The sequence below is a fragment of the Balaenoptera physalus genome, assembly GCF_965194825.1.
Source record: "Balaenoptera physalus genome assembly, chromosome: 20".
Classification (NCBI taxonomy): domain Eukaryota; kingdom Metazoa; phylum Chordata; class Mammalia; order Artiodactyla; family Balaenopteridae; genus Balaenoptera; species Balaenoptera physalus.
Genome location: NC_138901.1, coordinates 41,972,145 through 41,990,437, shown reverse-complemented (window position 1 = coordinate 41,990,437; position 18,293 = coordinate 41,972,145). Strand labels below are relative to the sequence as shown.

Genomic DNA, 18,293 nt, shown 5'->3' with positions numbered 1-18,293 from the left:
TCGCAGCCAATCCAAAATTACCAGGCTGAGTGAACAGTTTAGTGTTAATATCAAATTAGCATACAAAATAATCTAGGCTAAAAACATGGAAACAACCTAAATGTCCATCCAAAGATGACTGGATAAAGAAGATGAGGTATATATACACAATGGAATACTACTCAGCCATAAAAAAGCATGAAATAATGCCATCTGCAGCAACATGGATGGAACTAGAGATTATCATACTAAGTGAAGTCAGTCAGAAAGACAAAAAAAAATACCATATGATATCACTTATATGTTATAAAATATGGCACAAATGAACCTATCTACAAAACAGAAACAGACTCTCAGACATAGAGAACAGATTTGTGGTTGCCGAGGGGGAGGGCGGAGGGAAGGATTGGGAGTTTGGGATTAGCAGATGTAAACTATTATATATAGGATGGATAAACAACAAGGTCCTACTGTATAGCACAGGGAACTATATTCAATATCCCATGATAAATAATAATGGAAAAGAAAAAAATCAAAAACAAAACAAAACCAACCCAAAATAATCTAGGCTAATTCCCCAAAACAAAAACTCAGAAAGGTTTAGAAAAAGATATAAAAGAAATCAAGTTCAAAACTATGGTCTAGGGACTTCCCTGGTGGCGCAGTGGTTAAGACTCTGTGCTCCCAATGCAGGGGGCCCAGGTTCGGTCCCTGGTCAGGGAACTAGATCCCACATGCATGCTGCAATTAAGGAGCCCTCCTGCTGCAACTAAGACCCAGCACAACCAGATAAATAAATAAATATTAAAAAAAAAAACAAAAAAACAAAAAACTATGGTCTAGGGACTTCCCTGGTGGCGCAGTGGTTAAGAATCTGCTTGCCAATGCAGGGGACATGGGTTCGAGCCCTGGTCTGGGAAGATCCCACATGCCACAGAGCAATTAAACCCGTGTGCCACAACTACTGAGCCTGTGCTTTAGAGCCCGTGCTCCACAACAGAAGAAGCCACTGCAACAAGAGCACGCACCACAACAAAGAGTAGCCCCCACCTGCTGTAACGAGAGAAAGCTTGTGCTCAGCAATGAGGACCCAACGCAGCCAAAAGAAAATAATAAAAATAAAGTAATATTTTGTTTTGTTTAACACACATAAGATACATTTATTCTTGTTCTCTAATCTCAAAATTCACTTGAAATGTAGCTCTGAAAAAATTAACTTTGGCATATAACTTGATATTCCTTTACTTTGCTCTCATATTACATTGTATATTACATGTAATGTCCTTTATCTGTTGTTTGATTACAATCTGAACGTGTTGTCAGATTACACATTCTTGGATTAAAGCAAGTACCACAGAAGTATTTTAATATAACGCACACTTAATTAAAAAGTATTGGGTTGGCAAAAAAGTTCATTCGTTTTTTCCCGTAAGATGGCTCTAATAGCACTTAGTTTTCTTTTTTTTTTTTTTTTTAGTTTTAACTTCATTCGAAACAATTTTGTTAGATTGTATTGTGACAGCTGTCATATCAGCGTGCATTAAAAAAACTTATCAAAACTGGGGAAGGGGCTTCCCTGGTGGTGCAGTGGTTGAGAATCTGCCTGCCAATGCAGGGGACACGGGTTCGAGCCCTGGTCTGGGAGGATCCCACATGCCACAGAGCAACTAGGCCCGTGAGCCACAACTACTGAGCCTGTGTGTCTGGAGCCTGTGCTCACAACAAGAGAGGCCACGACAGTGAGAGGCCAGCGCACCGCAATGAAGAGTGGCCCCCACTCACCACAACTAGAGAAAGCCCTCGCACAGAAACGAAGACCCAACACAGACAAAAATAATTAATTAATTTTTTAAAAAATTGGGGAATTTTTGCCATTTTAATATTGAAGATGGAAGAAAAAAAGCAACATTTTCAGCATATTATGCTTTATCATTTCAAGAAAGGTAAGAACGCAACTGAAACACAAAAAAAGATTTATGCAGTGTATGAAGAAGGTGCTGTGACTGATGGAACGTGTCAAAAGTGGTTCGCGAAGTTATGTACTGGAGATTTCTCGCTGGATGATGCTCAACGGTGGGGTAGACCAGTTGAAGTTGAAAGCAATCAAATCGAGACATTAATTGAGAACAATCAACATTATATCACGCAGGAGATAGCCGACATACTCAAAATATCCAAATCAAGCGTTGAAAATCATTTGCACCAGCTTGGTTATGTTAATCGCTTTGATGTTTGAGCTTCACATAAGTTAAGCGAAAAAAGCTTCTGGACCATATTTCCACATGCAATTCTCTATTTAGACGTAATGAAAATGTTCAGTTTTTAAAACAAATTGTGACGGGTGATGAAAAGTGGATACTGTACAATAACGTGGAATGGAAGAGATCGTCAGGAAAGCAAAATGAACCACCACCAACCACACCAACGCCCGGTCTCCATCCAAAGAAGGTGATGTTGTGCATATGGTGGGATTGGAACCGAGTCCTCTATTATGAGCTCCTTCCAGAAAACCAAACAATTAATTCCAACAAGTACTGCTCCCAGTTAGACCAACTGAAAGCAGCACTCAATGAAAAGCGTTCAGAATTAGTCAACAGAAAACACGTAATCTTCCATCAGGATAACGCCAGACTGCATGTCTCTTTGATGACCAGGTAAAAACTGTTACAGCTTGGCTGGGAAGTTCTGATTCATGCGCTGTATTCACCAGACATTGCACCTCCAGATTTCCATTTATTTTGGTCTTTACAAAATTCTCTTAATGGAAAAAATTTCAATTCCCTGGAAGACTGTAAAAAGCACCTGGAACAGTTCTTTGTGCAAAAAGATAAAATGTTTTGGGAAGAAGGAATTATGAAGCTGCCTGAAAAATGGCAGAAGGTAGTGGAACAAAATGGTGAATATGTTGTTTAATAAAGTTTTTGATGAAAACGAAAAATGTGCCTTTTATTTTTACCTAAAAACCAAAGGAACCTTTAGGCCAACCCAATAAATGCTTTCTTCTGGAGGTAAACCAAATATTTTAATTTCTTGCTTCTTATAACATTTTAATTGCTCAGCTGTTCCACTCATTGGTTCTATGTCATACTTTAAAAAAAAAATACAACTGACCAACATGATTTTTGTATCTTGCAGGGCAAAGTGCTTTGCTTATTGGTAAGTAAGCAAAAGGTTAAGTGAACATGTTCATATTATTTAAAGCACAAGAAACAGTTAACTCTCAAATGGGAAGGCAACCCTTTCCTAACGTTTAAATACGCTGTCCACATATAAAGATGATACTAGATTTGCCATCCATTAAATGAGAAATTGAGTTTTTTCCCCAATCATTACAAGAATGAACTTATGTCTAATACACAGATTCTCTAACTCTGTCTCTCACGTGATGGGTCAATGGCATAATTTTCAAGATAGTATGATTGTGTTAATGGTGGAAGATGCTATCATGGTACAAATGGAAGGTCAAAACAAAAAACTAGCTGGATGTAAAATCTAACCAACAATGATAACCAGCCACATAAAACTCAATACGATTCAGTGATCTCCACATTTGGGTAAGAAGTTTCTCAACTTCTCTTAAAGCTTCACTACCAATCTTGGTGAAAATTAGGAGTGTATCCATGAAGCACTAGAAAGAAGATAGTATGGTTATAACAAAACATTCTGTCTCTATAAGAAAACTCATTCTCTACAACTGAAACATTGTAAATCAACTATACTGTAATTTTTTAAAAAATGTAAAAACCAAAAAAAAACCCAAAAAACTCATTCTGTATTCTAGATAGCCAACTTTAAAACATTTTCCCCTTTGATTCCAGAATTGCATATACATTTTTTAATTAGAAAATATAGAAAAGAATTTATAAAAAAGAATAACATTCAATTTTACCATCTAGAGAAAATCACTGTCAACATGACGACATATTTCTTTTTGGTCCTCTTTTTCTTACTGATTTGCAGGAGTTTTCAGTATGTTTCATAAATTTGAATTCTCCACTATGGATGTTAAAAACTTTTTTTTTCATTACACATTTTTTTTTTTTAAAGTTCTGTCTTTTTTTTTTTAACTTTTGGGTTTATTTATTTATTTATTTATTTATGGCTGTGTTGGGTCTTCGTTTCTGTGCGAGGGCTTTCTCTAGTTGTGGCGAGCGCGGGCCACTCTTCATCGCCGTGCGCGGGCCTCTCACTATCGCGGCCTCTCTTGTCGGCCTCTCTTGTCGCGGAGCACAGGCTCCAGACGCACAGGCTCAGTAATTGTGGCTCACGGGCCTATCTGCTCTGCGGCATGTGGGATCTTCCCAGACCAGGGCTCGAACCCGTGTCCCCTGCATTGGCAGACGGATTCTCAACCACTGCACCACCAGGGAAGCCCCACATTTTTAAGTTATTAAACTTGGTTCCAAGACACAAGAGTTAGAGAGAAATCATATCTTTAAAACTCTGAATCTTCCAATCTAAGAAGAAAATATGTTTCTTCTACACTTACTGAAGACTTTCAGATTTCTGTACACCTCTTTTTGGATTTACTCCATGGCATGTTTTCTTTTGATGAGTAAAACATACTTTCCTATATTGTATATAGAAAAATTATCATACTTTTAATTATAAATGTGTAATCATCCTCCTACTGAATTATCTTATTGTAGTTTTTCACTTGATTTTGGACTTTTCTTATTCTAACTGCATTGGTTAGCCCTTCAAGAATGCTGAATATGTAGTATACAGCTACAGAAATAAGTCTGAAAATCACTTAAATACCAATAATATCAAATGTTACTTGAATATACCCAAGAAAGTATCTAAAATTGGCGGGAGTTTTGTCTGCTGAGGGAGGAGGCATGTGAACAAAGAGAAAAGTATAATTTCTCAGTTCTTTTACCGTTTTTAGTCTATCAACTTCTCTCTTGGATCATTTGTATCTTCCTAGAAACACAATTTCAGTAAGGTTTTCAGACTGATTAGCACAGAATTACATAAGCTATTGTACATCTAAAGAAGCTATTCTATAACTTAAAAAGCCATTTTTCCCCTTTCCACTGTATCTATGGTTGTTTTTACTTTCTCATTCCTAATTTTGAGAATGTGAGCTTTCTCTCACACTTGTTGATCTGGCAGCTAGTGAATTAACTACTTAGTTGAATTATTTACTTTTCTTTTAAACCAATCACCTCAACTTATCTTTTTTTTTTTAAGACTTATTTTAAAATAAATTTATTTATTTTATTTATTTATTTTTGGCTGCGTTGGGTCTTCATTGCTACACGTGGGCTTTCTCTAGTTGCGGCAAGCGGGGACTACTCTTCGTTGCGATGTGCAGGCTTCTCATTGCGGTGGCTTCTCTTGTCGCGGAGCACAGGCTCTAGGCGCGCGGGCTTCAGCAGTTGTGGCTAGCGGGCTCTAGAGTGCAGGCTCAGTAGCTGTGGTGCAAGGGCTTAGTTGCTCCGTGGCATGTGGGATCTTCCTGGACCAGGGCTCAAACCCGTGTCACCTGCATTGGCAGGAGGATTCTTAACCACTGAGCCACCAGGGAAGTCCCTCAACTTATTTCTTGGTCACACTAATATTTTAGAATATCAATTTTTAGGCTATTCCCCTCTTAGTACAACTTCATGTCCCAGATATCTTATTCTTAAAAATTCAATTTTACTTCTTTTATATATCAAAATAATATAGTCATAAAAATCCAAGCAGTATAAAAAAAAGAGAGAATAAACAAAAACAACATAACATAATAAGTACTTTACTTGTTATCTTTTTTTTTAAATAGAGATCTTTATTAATGTTAAGTGTAAAACACAACCTACTAAATTAAAATATTAATAATGTTCCTGGATTTTAGGATATTTGGAAGATACTTTAGAAAATAATTTTGTTGATCCAAGTTTCTTTAAAAATATCTGTCAAATGATGTTTGAGTGGATTCTTTTTTCCTACTCTCAAATGTCTTGGAAGCTAAGGAAACATTTTAAATTATTTTAATTTTAAAACTTTTTAAAGGTAATATAGTGAGCATGCTAAAATTGATAATTTGAGGAATTTATTCTACTTAGAATATTACAATAAGCCAATAATAACATCAATAAATGGATATCATTTATTTAAGAAAAGAGAGAATATATGTACAAAGTTAAAAATGACTATAATCCTATCCCTTGAATAAACACTATGAAATTTTGTGTTCCTCTAATTTTTTTTCAACACATAAACAAATGTACACATATACAAATGTACACATATATTCCTCCATTTAAAAACAACAGGATTATATTATTCATACTACTTTGTAACAAGCTTTTTATTCTCCCCATGTGCTCTCTACCTCAGTATACACAGCATCCTCATTCTTTCCTTTTTTTTTTTTTCTGGCCACGCTACGTGGCATGTGGGATCTTAGTTCCCCAACCAGGAATCAAACCCGTGCCCCCTGCAGTGGAAGCACGAAGTCTTAACCACTGGACCACCAGGGCATTCCCAGCATCCTCATTCTTTCTAACTGCACTATGATATTCCATTCCTGATTGATTTGCATATAGTTGTTTCCAATTTTTGCCATCATAAACCATACTGTACTTAATATCCCCAAATAGAATTTTCTGCACAGTCAACAAGCATTGCTGTAGGAAAAAAAAAAATTTAATGGTATTGTGGATTAAAGGGTATGAGTTATTTGAATCATTAAACCATGACAATCTAGTAAGTGAAAATGAATGTTAATTTTTAAACCTTTTTACTGAAGTATAACATACACACAGATGAGTGCACAATTCATATTTAAAATATAAAGCTCTAAGAAGTACAAACTATTATGTACAAAATAAGCTACAGGGATATATTGTACAACACAGGGAATATCACCAATATTTTATATGAATTATAAATGGAGTATAACCTTTAAAAATTGTGAATCACTATACTGTACACCTGTAACTTGTATAATATTGTACAGCAACTATACTTCAATAAAAAATATATATAATTTAGGACTTCCCTGGTGGAGCAGTGGTTTAGAATCCGCCTGCCAATGCAGGGGACACAGGTTCAAGCCCTGGTCCGGGAAGATCCCACATGCCGCGGAGCAACTAAGCCCGTGCGCCACAACTACAGAGCCTGTGCTCTAGAGCCCGTGAGCCACAACTACTGAGCCCACGTGCCACAACTAATGAAGCCCACGCGCCTAGAGCCCATGCTCCACAACAAGAGAAGCCACCACAATGAGAAGCCCACGTACCGCAACAAAGAGTAGCTCCCGCTCGCAGCAACTAGAGAAAGCCCACGTGCAGCAACGAAGACCCAATGCAGCTAAAATTAATTAATTAATTAATTTAAAAATATATGTATATAATTTAAAAAAGAAAATGAAAGAATAAAATGTAAAGCTCAATAAATTTTCACAAAGTGAACACACCCATAACCAACATGCAGATCATAAAATAGAGTATTATCAGAATCCCAGACATCTCCCTCTGTGCCCCTGCATAGTCACTATCCTCCAAGGATAACTGCTCCTGACTTACAATACTTGTGATTAATTTTGCCTGTTTTTGAACTTTAAACAAATGAAATCACACTACATATCCACATTTTCCAAACTGCACCAAGGTTCCCTGGGGCACTGCAAGATATTTTAAGTTTGAAAGAAACAATATTCCACATCTGTATTAAACCATGCCAAATACTAGATTGCTATATTCCTTTCAACAACATCTTATCTTTGTGAAGCAGCATTTTCAGTGGTTGCTATAATAAAAGTAATGTGCAAAAATCATTATGGAACAGAAAATGGAATGGTGGTGACCAATCCGATTCCAAGATGTGAGAAGTTGTACAGTGCCCAACAAACACACAACCCAGTAATAAGTAATTGTGGTTATTTAAGAACGAAGTACACTACTCTTTGTTCTTTCAATTTTTGTGCACTATTCTTTTAATGGCTCTCAAGTTGTTAGGACATAAGTATTACTAACTGTTTATATCTACTTAATGAACAGAACTGTTAGGTATTTCTTTTGGCCTAAGGGTGCTATGAGGGGAGAGAGTTTGGGAGCCTCTGATACATACTCCTATGACTGATTTCTTTCACTCAATATCATTTGTGAGATTCATCCATATGGTTTATAACAGTTGCAATTCATTCATTTTCATTGCAAAATATTCCACTATATAGCTACTCCATAATTTATTTATTAATTCTCCTACTGATGGACATTGGGATAGTTTCCACTTTTTGGTTATCATGAATAGTATTGCTATGAACTTTTTTTTTTTTTTTTTGGTCGCACTGCACAGCTTGTGGAATCTCAGTTCCCCAACCAGGGATTGAACCTGGGCCATGGCAGTGAAAGCACCAAATCCTAATCACTAAATCACCAGCGGACTCCTTGAATGTTCTTAAGTGTATATATCTTGTGATGGAATTATAGGGTATATATATGTTCAGTTTTAGTAGATGATGCTAGTTTTCCAAAATGGTATATCAATTTACATTCCCACTAACAGTACATGAGAGTTCTGATTGCTCCATATCCTTACCAACACTTTTTTCTTTTTCATTTAGCCATTCTGGGGAAAGTACAGGAGGACAGCGATTTCCCTGAAGACAAAATGAGGTTGAGCATTTTTCCAAATGTTTGACAGGTCCTTGGAATGTCCCCTTTTGGATGTCTATTGAAGTTATTTCTCCATTTAAAAAAATGGGTTATTTTCTTAATTTCTAGTTCTTTAGATGCAGGATGATTCCTTTGTCAGATATATGTGCTTCAAATATCTTCTACTCTGTGGCATGGCTTTTCCCTTTTTTTAAAATAAATTTATTTATTTATTTATTTTTATCTTTGGCTGTGTCGGGTCTTCGTTGCTGCATGCGCGCTTTCTTTAGTTGCGGTGAGCGGGGTCTACTCTTCGTTGCTGCTGTGCGCGGGCTTCTCACTGCAAAGGTTTCTCTTGTTGTGGAGCGTGGGCTCTAAGTGCGCAGGCTTCAGTAGTTGTGGCTCACAGGCTCCAGAGTGCAGGCTCAGTAGATGTGGCGCACGGGCTTAGTTGCTCCGCAGCATGTGGGATCTTCCTGGACCAGGGCTTGAACCCATGTCCCCTGCATTGGCAGGCAGATTCTTAGCTACTGCACCACCAGGGAAGCCCTGGCTTTTCCCTTTTAATGGTATCTATCTATCTATTTATGGCTGAATTGGGTCTTTGTTGCTGCGTGTGGGCTTTCTCTAGTTGCAGCGAGCGGGGGCTACTCTTCATTGCGGTGCACAGGCTTCTCGTTGTGGTGGCTTCTCTCGTTGCGAAGCACGGGCTCTAGGTGCACGGGCTTCAGCAGTGTGGCGCGCAGGCTCAGTAGATGTGGCGCACGGGCTTAGTTGCTCCGCAGCATGTGGGATCTTCCTGGACCAGGGCTTGAACCCATGTCCCCTGCATTGGCAGGCAGATTCTTAGCTACTGCACCACCAGGGAAGCCCTGGCTTTTCCCTTTTAATGGTATCTATCTATCTATTTATGGCTGAATTGGGTCTTTGTTGCTGCGTGTGGGCTTTCTCTAGTTGCAGCGAGCGGGGGCTACTCTTCGTTGCGGTGCACAGGCTTCTCGTTGTGGTGGCTTCTCTCGTTGCGAAGCACGGGCTCTAGGTGCACGGGCTTCAGCAGTGTGGCGCGCAGGCTCAGTAGATGTGGCGCACGGGCTTAGTTGCTCTGCAGTATGTGGGATCTTCCTGGACCAGGGCTCGAACCGTGTCCCCTGCACTGGCAGGCAGATTCTTAACCACTGCGTCACCAGGAAAGCCCCAGCTTTTCCCTTTTAATGGTATTTTTTATGAAGAGATGTTCTTGATCTTAATATAGTCCAATTTTTCAAGTTATCTTTATATTTAGCTCATTTGTATCCTATTTAATAAATCTTTGCTGACACACTGAAAACTTTTTTTCCTAAAAAACTGTTTTTTCACACTTAGATCAGCAATCCACCCAAAAATGGTAACTGTGTATGATATAAGGTAAGATCGTGATCCTTCTCCCCCTACATGGATATCTAACTGACCAACACCATTATTTGATTCTCCTTTCTCCATTGTACTGCTGTGTCACTTTTATTATAAACCAGGTGACAGTATACATGTGTCAGTCTGTTTCTGGACTGTATTGCTCCATTGGTCTATTTGTCTACCCATGTGCCAAAACCATCTTATCTTGTTACAGCTTGATATTTGATGGTGTAAGTCCTCCAGATTTTCTTTCTTCTTCATGGTTGACTTGGCTTGACACTGCATTTTAATTTGCATTTCATCCGAACATCTTTTGATATTTATTATGATTAGTATTACATGTTTTCTTCTTGTATGAGCTAGCTGTTCAGGTCTTCTGAAAACAAGTTGGTTGTCCTTTACATATTAATTAGTATTAGATCTTCCTGTATTTAGGAAATTCACCCCTCATGTGACAAATGTTGCCATTTGCATAGTCTTTTTAAAAAATGTGCTTATAATTTTCCCCCTATTTTTTATTTATTTATTTATTTTAATAAATTTATTTATTTTTGACTGTGTTGGGTCTTCGTTTCTGTGCGAGGGCTTTTCCAGTTGCGGCGAGCGGGGGCCACTCTTCACCATGGTGCACAGGCCTCTCACTGTCGCGGCCTCTCCCCTTGCGGAGCACAGGCTCCAGACGCGCAGGCTCAGTAGTTGTGGCTCACGGGCTTAGTTGCTCCGCGGCATGTGGGATTTTCCCAGACCAGGGCTCGAACCCGTGTCCCCTGCATTGGCAGGCAGATTCCTAACCACTGCGCCACCAGGGAAGCCCTCCCCCTATTTTTTAATGTACTCAAAAGTATCAATTTCTTTTTTTCCTCCTGGGTTTTGGTTTCAGGCTTAGAAAAGCCTTCTCTATGCCAAGACAGCATTAGTGTTGGCAAGATGAGTAACAAGAGGACTTCATGTTTTACATTACTCATTTTTATAATGTTTGACATTTTTTTAATTTGTAAATTACCTCAATAATTTCTTTAAAAAAGAATTTCAGTCATTTCCCACTGTAAGATATTGACCCAATAATTTATTCTGATACTTTTATGATTTCATTTGCCATATTTAAATCTTTAATTCACCTGGAATTCATTTTGGTATAAGGTGTGAAGTAGAAGTCTAACATTCCCCCCAAATAACCAATTTTCCCCCATTTATTTAAAATACAGCACTGTCCTATAACTTTATTATGTAATATATTCTTAAATATGCTTTGGTTTCTATCTAGTCTGTCTACTATGTTCTATAAATCAATTTCCCTCTTTGCTGTTCTTGTGCCAATACCATGTTGTTTTAAAATATACAGCCTTCTAATACACTTGACTATCCTAAATACTGTACATCTTAAAAATTTCCTTGGCTCATTTATTCTCATGTAATTAATTCCTCCATATAAACATATTTAATCAATTTCGTATACCCAATAAAATTCTGAGATTCTGATTCAAGTTGTAATAAATTCACAGCTTAAACTGACATGAGTGGACATATTTATAACATACTACCTTCCCATCCAGATACATGGTATGGCTGCCTATTTATGTTTTTTTATGCCCTGCCTCCCCTAAAGTTTTTGCTCTCAATTTATTAATCCTAAGAGTTTTTTATGTGAAAAGAATATTAACTCTTTGGCTGTCAAATATGTTGCAAGAATTTTTTTTCAATTTGTTACCAGCCAATTTAAAACAATATTAGTTGAGGCTGTATATAACTAAGAATAGAAATAAACACAGAAAAAGAAAAAATTAATTCAACTCTAATACTAAATCAGGCATTAATCCGTATGGTTTTCAGCCTGAGACTTATAATAATAATTTTTTAAAAATCCCAAATTATTAAGTTTAAGACTAAAAACAATAAATAGAACACATTATGGCAACACTTCACTGGGTCAAAACTTAACTCTATGGAAAATTCTGTAATTGGAACAGGATAAAATAGACCATTCAGCAGTTACAATAAAAAGAAAAGTTCAGGGCTTCCCTGGTGGCGCAGTGGTTGAGAATCTGCCTGCCAATGCAGGGGACATGGGTTCGAGCGCTGGTCTGGGAAGATCCCACATGCCGTGGAGCAACTAGGCCCGTGAGCCACAATTGCTGAGCCTGCACGTCTGGAGCCTGTGCTCCGCAACAAGAGAGGCCGCGATAGTGAGAGGCCTGCGCACCGTGATGAAGAGTGGCCCCCACTTGCCGCAACTGGAGAAAGCCCTCACACAGAAACGAAGACCCAACACAGCCATAAATAAATAAATAAATAAATAAACCCAAAGTTTAAAAAAAAGAAAGAAAAGCTCATAAACTTCACTCTTTGAAGAACCCAGCCCTTCACTCTATTTGCCTTCAGTTGGTCTACAATTTTACAATTCTTTCTATTCACTTTATCTACTTCTATACCCAAATTGTTGAGTACCCTTAGAGAAAACCCATTCTGATTCAAAGACATTATCCTGTAGGATACTGTTTTATGGAACCATCTATATCTCCTATCATTTTTTTTAAACATATTTTTACTGAGCCTCCCTTTCTATATAACTTAGCAGCCATTTCCAACTTCTGTTTAGCCTTTCTACATAAAAGCCACCACTCTTATCCCTTATTCTCAGTAGATGATCTTACCTCCTAATTCATAACTACCATTCTTTGCAAACTTAGTTATGTAGACACTTTATGTCTTTAACTCTTTGCGTCTGATTCTTAGAGGAAGAAGTATTCCTTCCTCAACGCCAATGTAAGACTAATACCTTGGACTTCCCTCGTAGCGCAGTGGTTAAGAATCCGCCTACCAATGCAGGGGACACGGGTTCGAGCCCTGGTCCAGGAAGATCCCACATGCCACGGAGCAACTAAGCCCACGCACCACAACTACTAAGCCTGTGCTCTAGAGCCCACGAGCCACAGCTACTGAGCCCGCGAGCCGCAACTACTGAAGCCCGCGCACCTAGAGCCCATGCTCCGCAACAAGAGAAGCCACTGCAATGAGAAGCCCGCGCACTGCAATGAAGAGTAGCCCCCGCTCGCAGCAACTAGAGAAAGCCCCCGCTCGCAGCAACTAGAGAAAGCCCATGCGCAGCAACCAAGACCCAATGCAGCCAAAAATAAATATATTAAAATAAATAAATTAAAAAAAAAAAGACTAATACCTTAATTTATGCAGGGTGAAGGAAGGGGCAAGGCTTATTAATTTAAGGCTCCTACACAAGGACTCTGCTCCATAATTTATTTCCCGCCTTACCTGTATATTCAACCTCTCATTCCGTTTTGGTTTCTGCCATTCAGCCAATAAATACATTCTAACATCTTCCATTCTTTAAAAACAACAACTTTCACATTTTACCCTTTCTACATATCAATACCTCTCTCCCTTCCCTTTTTAGGGAGCAGTCAGCATGTCTACTTCTTCACCTCCCATTCATTCCATAACCCCATTTCCTAAAGCTTTATGACTGTGCCTTCACCTGAAGCTACTGACAAAAACTAACACAGTGACACTGGACTATGGTGAATCAGGATGGGGAAATTTTTGATTGCACAAATACTATTATTTTGTCTATGACTATGCCTATTGATGGAAGTTGGGACAGCTGGAGGGAGGGACCTGACTGTGAGTTTCTCCTTGGCTCTAAATTGGAGAAAAGTGGAAACTGTAAACATTAAGCAAGAAAGCAAGGTACACAGGAACTAAATACTAGACCTAGACTAAATTACTTAACTTTCAAAAAATAAAAAAATAAAAATAAATTACTTAACTTTCTCACCTATAAAACAGGGTTATACCCCACTTTACAGTTTAATTGTGAGGCTTAAACAAAATAACTGTGTAAAAGCACTTACAGTTCCAGGCACATGTTAAACACCCTCCTTCACCTTAGCACAGTGCCATATTCCCTACAGGCACACAACTGTTAAGGAGTACAAGTGTACCAAAAAAGACACCATATTAAAACTTTGTGGACTACGTGAAACAGAAAATGTGGCAAAAGCACCATCTGCTCATACTCACTATTAATAATACACAAATGAAAAGCTTCAATTAGAAATGAAAGTTACAGAAGATATCCAAGTACTTTGAGGGAATTAAACCACTAAATATACTTTGATTAAACTTCCAATGATTTTCTCTAAAAAGTGTAAAAGATTACACGCGATTTATTAAAATAGATAGAGTTAGCATACACAAAAAGCTGCAGTTTCCCGGGTAGAGAAAGAGATCCAACTCATCCTTCCTGGGAGGAATGAATCTTAAATATACAAAACTTCCTTAGATACGCACAAAAGTAAATCAATGTATCAAAGGGATCTGGAATAAAGGGAGATTTTTCTCTAACTTCCCCTCCCCCCAAATAATAACATAAATGACCAAAATGAATATTCCCCAAATATCTAGGGGGGAAAAAATTTAATTGTTAGAATTGGTGTAAAGCAGCTGGATTTAGTAGAATGCAGCAAGTCAGCTGCTTTCTGAAAAAATATTCGGGGTGGAGAAAGCGGGCAACCTTCCCGATGAAACAACTGCCATAAAACATCATACATATATAAGAACATACACATCTGTTAAATATCAGTTTACAATGTTCCAGCCAACTTACAAATCAAGAGGAAGTGTTTAGATCTAAAAAATAAATCACACTTTACTTCTAGTCAAATTTTGCGTGGGTGGCTACAGGAGAAGAGGCGTTATCCACGCCGATTCAAGGCAAAGAGGACTGAATAATAAGTCCACTGTTCACATTCAAATGTGGGGGGAGAGGAAAAGGGAGGCTCCGAGTCCATAAAGTTCTCCTCCCTCTCTAAACACTGCAAAACTGTCCACGTCTAAAGACACTTACCCCTGAAACTACTTGGAGACTGACTTGGAAACTTTTTGTTCAGATTTCTGAGGGGGAGCGATTTAGGAATGCTGCAAGATTACAACTTGCAAATATATGAACATACTTTAAATTCTAAAGTTTTTTTTTTTTTAAGGATTTTCCCCCTTTCAAGTAGTTTGTCAACACTCCCATGTTAATAAAACCCCCTATTCAACCCCTAGTATAAACAAAAACCAAAGCTTTAAAGGATATGCGAATAAGGCACACGACTACTTCCAATAATTGCTCAACTCCCTCCCAATTAGGAAGAAAAAGGTAAAGCTAAGGAACAAGAAGCAGGGGGGGAAAAAAAAAAAAAACTTGGGAAGGAGGGCGGCGAGAAAAGAAACTAGAAAGGAGGGGAAAAGAGCAAAGAAAAGTCCAGCTGATGGTGACACTTAATTGGGAAGGGAGGGCAGAAAATATCCCGAAGACACAGGCTAGAAGGGAAGGACTGAGTGGGACAAGGGCGCAATAAAGGAAGTCCACGCAAAAGGCCTACCCAAAGGGGCCCCAATGTAGGAGGGAACACCAAAAGGGGGAAAAGACTCATTAGGAAGACGTATCCATTAAGGCCCAAGAGCTTGCGAGACAGAGGCTACCAGATGGGGTGTTTCTATATTGGTCACCCCGACACCGCCCCATATGTCTCGGAAGACGACCCTGCTACAAGGGGTAAGGGGTTAAACGCGGGGGTTCGCGGACGTGGAAGGGGGTGCGGCCCCAGGGGTTGCTGCAGGAGAGCAGAGCGCTGGCCCACGGTCCGTACCTTATAGTAAACATCGAACTGAATGTTCTCGGGTAAGGAGCGGATGTCTCGGCGTGAGCGGATGTAGTTGTCCACGACAGCGGAGATGGCGGTGTTATAGAGGGTCTCTGGGATCCACTCTAGTTCCACGGCCGCCATCTTCCTTCCCTCCTCCTCCGCCTCCTCCGCCTCCTCCTCCCGAAGGCCCCCGCCTCCCTCCGTAGCGAACTCCTCGGCGGCCCCGGAGGATTCCGAGGGGTGGCGGCGGCCACGCGGGCACACAGCAGAAGGGCGCGGTGCCCTGGTTCCTCCGGGCAAGCTGGGGGCGGCGGCAGCGGGCGCAGGCCCGTGTGGAGAGCGGGCCAGGGATCCGGGGGCAGCCGGGCCGAGGCCTCACATTCCGTGTTTGCGAGCACCCTGGGATCCGTCCCAGTGCCTCTCTCTGCAGGGGCGGGACTACGTGTGCGGCGTCATGACGTCAGCATACGCCGACGCGCTGGAGGGAAGGAATGCGGCAGGCGAAAAACTTGGGAAGAAAAGATCCGTGATCCCGCCCTCGGGGAACATACTTTCCGAGGGCGCTGGAGTTCAGTGGATGGGGGTGAACTTTTTTCACTGCGACAAGTTATGACAGGTTTTTAAGCAGCTCCTTCCGAATCACCGGCCGCATCAGTCCTTTCAGCCAGTCCTACTTCGGGGGTTCTTAGGCACGGACCCTTTCCAGGCTCAGGTAGAAGTTTGGATGCAGTTATCAGTCCATTAAAAATCATGCATTCAGAGAAGTCACATTACTCTGGAAACCCTCCCTTAGACTCCGGTCCCTAAGCCAAGTTAGGAACCTTCGGCCTAGGAACTAGGGATCAGGATGGAAGGGAGACTTGCACTGTGTAACCATTTGCCCTGTTTGAACTTTACTATGTTTCTTTTTCTAAATGAAACTTACCAAAAAAAAAGGGGGGGGGGAAGAACTGCTTTAGAAGAGTTTGGTGGGAAGGTTAGCCTTATGGAATTACAAATAGTGGTGAGAGAAAAAGGGCTAAATGGTAACTGTGGTATGACTGTGGTAAAACAGAAATGAAGATATCTCTTTCCTTCCGTCCTCAGCCTGAATATCTGCTACTTATGTAACTTAATTTTCCAAGTCTGCGATTTCAAGAACTTTATGCAACATCTTTCTGCTCTAGGAATTTAACAAGGAAATTACTGGCCATAATTGGTGACACTGTCAATCTCGTAGTCACGCTGTAGCAATGTAAAACCTGAAAACAATGATGATAATGTGCTGACATTTAGAGCTAAAGGAATTGGAAGTGGCTCTTCCAGTTCACCCTGCTATTTCAATGTTAAATGGTTAAATAGTTTGGTAAGAAAGAAAGAAGGAAACACACTTAGTCCTCTTCTCAGTCTATACGGTTCTTACTCTGTAGTGCATGAACCTGGGAAAGCTGTGGTTGGCCTTAAGGTAGGGTTGCCAGAATTGGCAAGTAAAAAAATACAAATGCCCAGTTACATTTTAATTTTACATAAACAACGAATCCCTACCTTAAGGCACTAAATCCAGAATTAGAATCCATCTGCAGGCCAGGCCCTTGTTAACCAGATGAACAGAGAAACTAGTGGAAACTAGGCCATTTTTGTTGCGGACTGTCCTCAATTGAGGGAAGAAAGCTTCTCCCTTGTACTCTAGAAAATTAACGAGTCCCAGCAGAGCTGGTATTTGAACTCAATAATTATACAAATACTGCCTTTCATATTCTGGATGATAGCATAACATCTGAGTTTTCAGTGGTCAGGGTCAGATCATGAAGGGGCTAATGTGATGCTAATGACCTTGGACTTCATCTTGGAGATGATAGGGGATCCTTAAAGGATTGTAAGGAAGCAAAAGATTTGTGTGTCAGCAAGAAGACAGTAATCATCTATGACCAGCAGAGCCGGAGGAAGATCTCGAATCATGCACTCCCAGCTACAGGAGGATAGAATACAGAAGAGGCCTGCTAAACTGTCATGGCCATCTATACATTTTGGCGAACAGAGGTCCTTTGTGTCACAATGTTATCGCTACAGTCCACCAAATCTCTAACCCTTGACTACTGGTGGCCTCAAATTTGGCAGAAAGCCTTCCACTATACAGAGCTATATGAGACATGAACTTGGTCCAGAAAGAATCCTGAAAATCCTAAGAGGCAATACACATTTTGACCATTTTTAAATTGCAGGTTCTCCCTTCATTGAGCTGTGGGGGGTCTAAGTATTGAGCAATACCTTGCTCTTGACTCTGGTTGGACTGTGTCTGTTTCAACAAATGGAGTACAGCAGAAGTGATGCTAGGCCAGAAAAGGCCATATGGAGTCTATCTTGTTCTCTGGAATACTCACTCTTGGATTCCTGAGCCACCATGTAAAAAGATGAAGTACCCTGAGGCCACCATGCTCTGAGTAAGCCCAAGTCACATGGAGAGGCTACACGTAAGCACTCCCGGTCAACAATCCCAGCTGAATGCAGCCTTTGAGTCATCTCAGCTCGGGTACCAGTTGTTTCAGTGAAGAAACCTCCAGATGATTCCTCATCTCTAAGACATTTGAGTTACCTTCAGCCACTCCATTCTTTCCAGATGAGGATCCAAGCATCAAGGAACTGATTGAGACAAGTATCCCTGCTCTGGTCTGAATTCCTGACCCACAGGAGCATAATAAAATGGTTC

General features: G+C 40.0%; 1 protein-coding gene across 2 annotated transcripts in view; it reads right to left on the bottom strand.

Annotated features, from left to right (window-relative positions):
* The window catches only part of APPBP2 (amyloid beta precursor protein binding protein 2), a 72,762-nt gene extending 56,743 nt beyond the window's left edge, over window positions 1-16,019 (bottom strand). Inside the window, exon 1 of one of the 2 annotated variants that reach the window (XM_082440025.1) lies at window positions 15,611-16,019. In XM_082440025.1, coding sequence (XP_082296151.1) covers window positions 15,611-15,748 — 138 coding nt within the window. In that variant the 5' untranslated portion in view covers window positions 15,749-16,019. The remainder of the gene's footprint in view (window positions 1-15,610) is intronic. The other variant, XM_082440024.1, reaches the window with a different exon arrangement.
* Window positions 16,020-18,293: the final 2,274 nt, after the last annotated feature.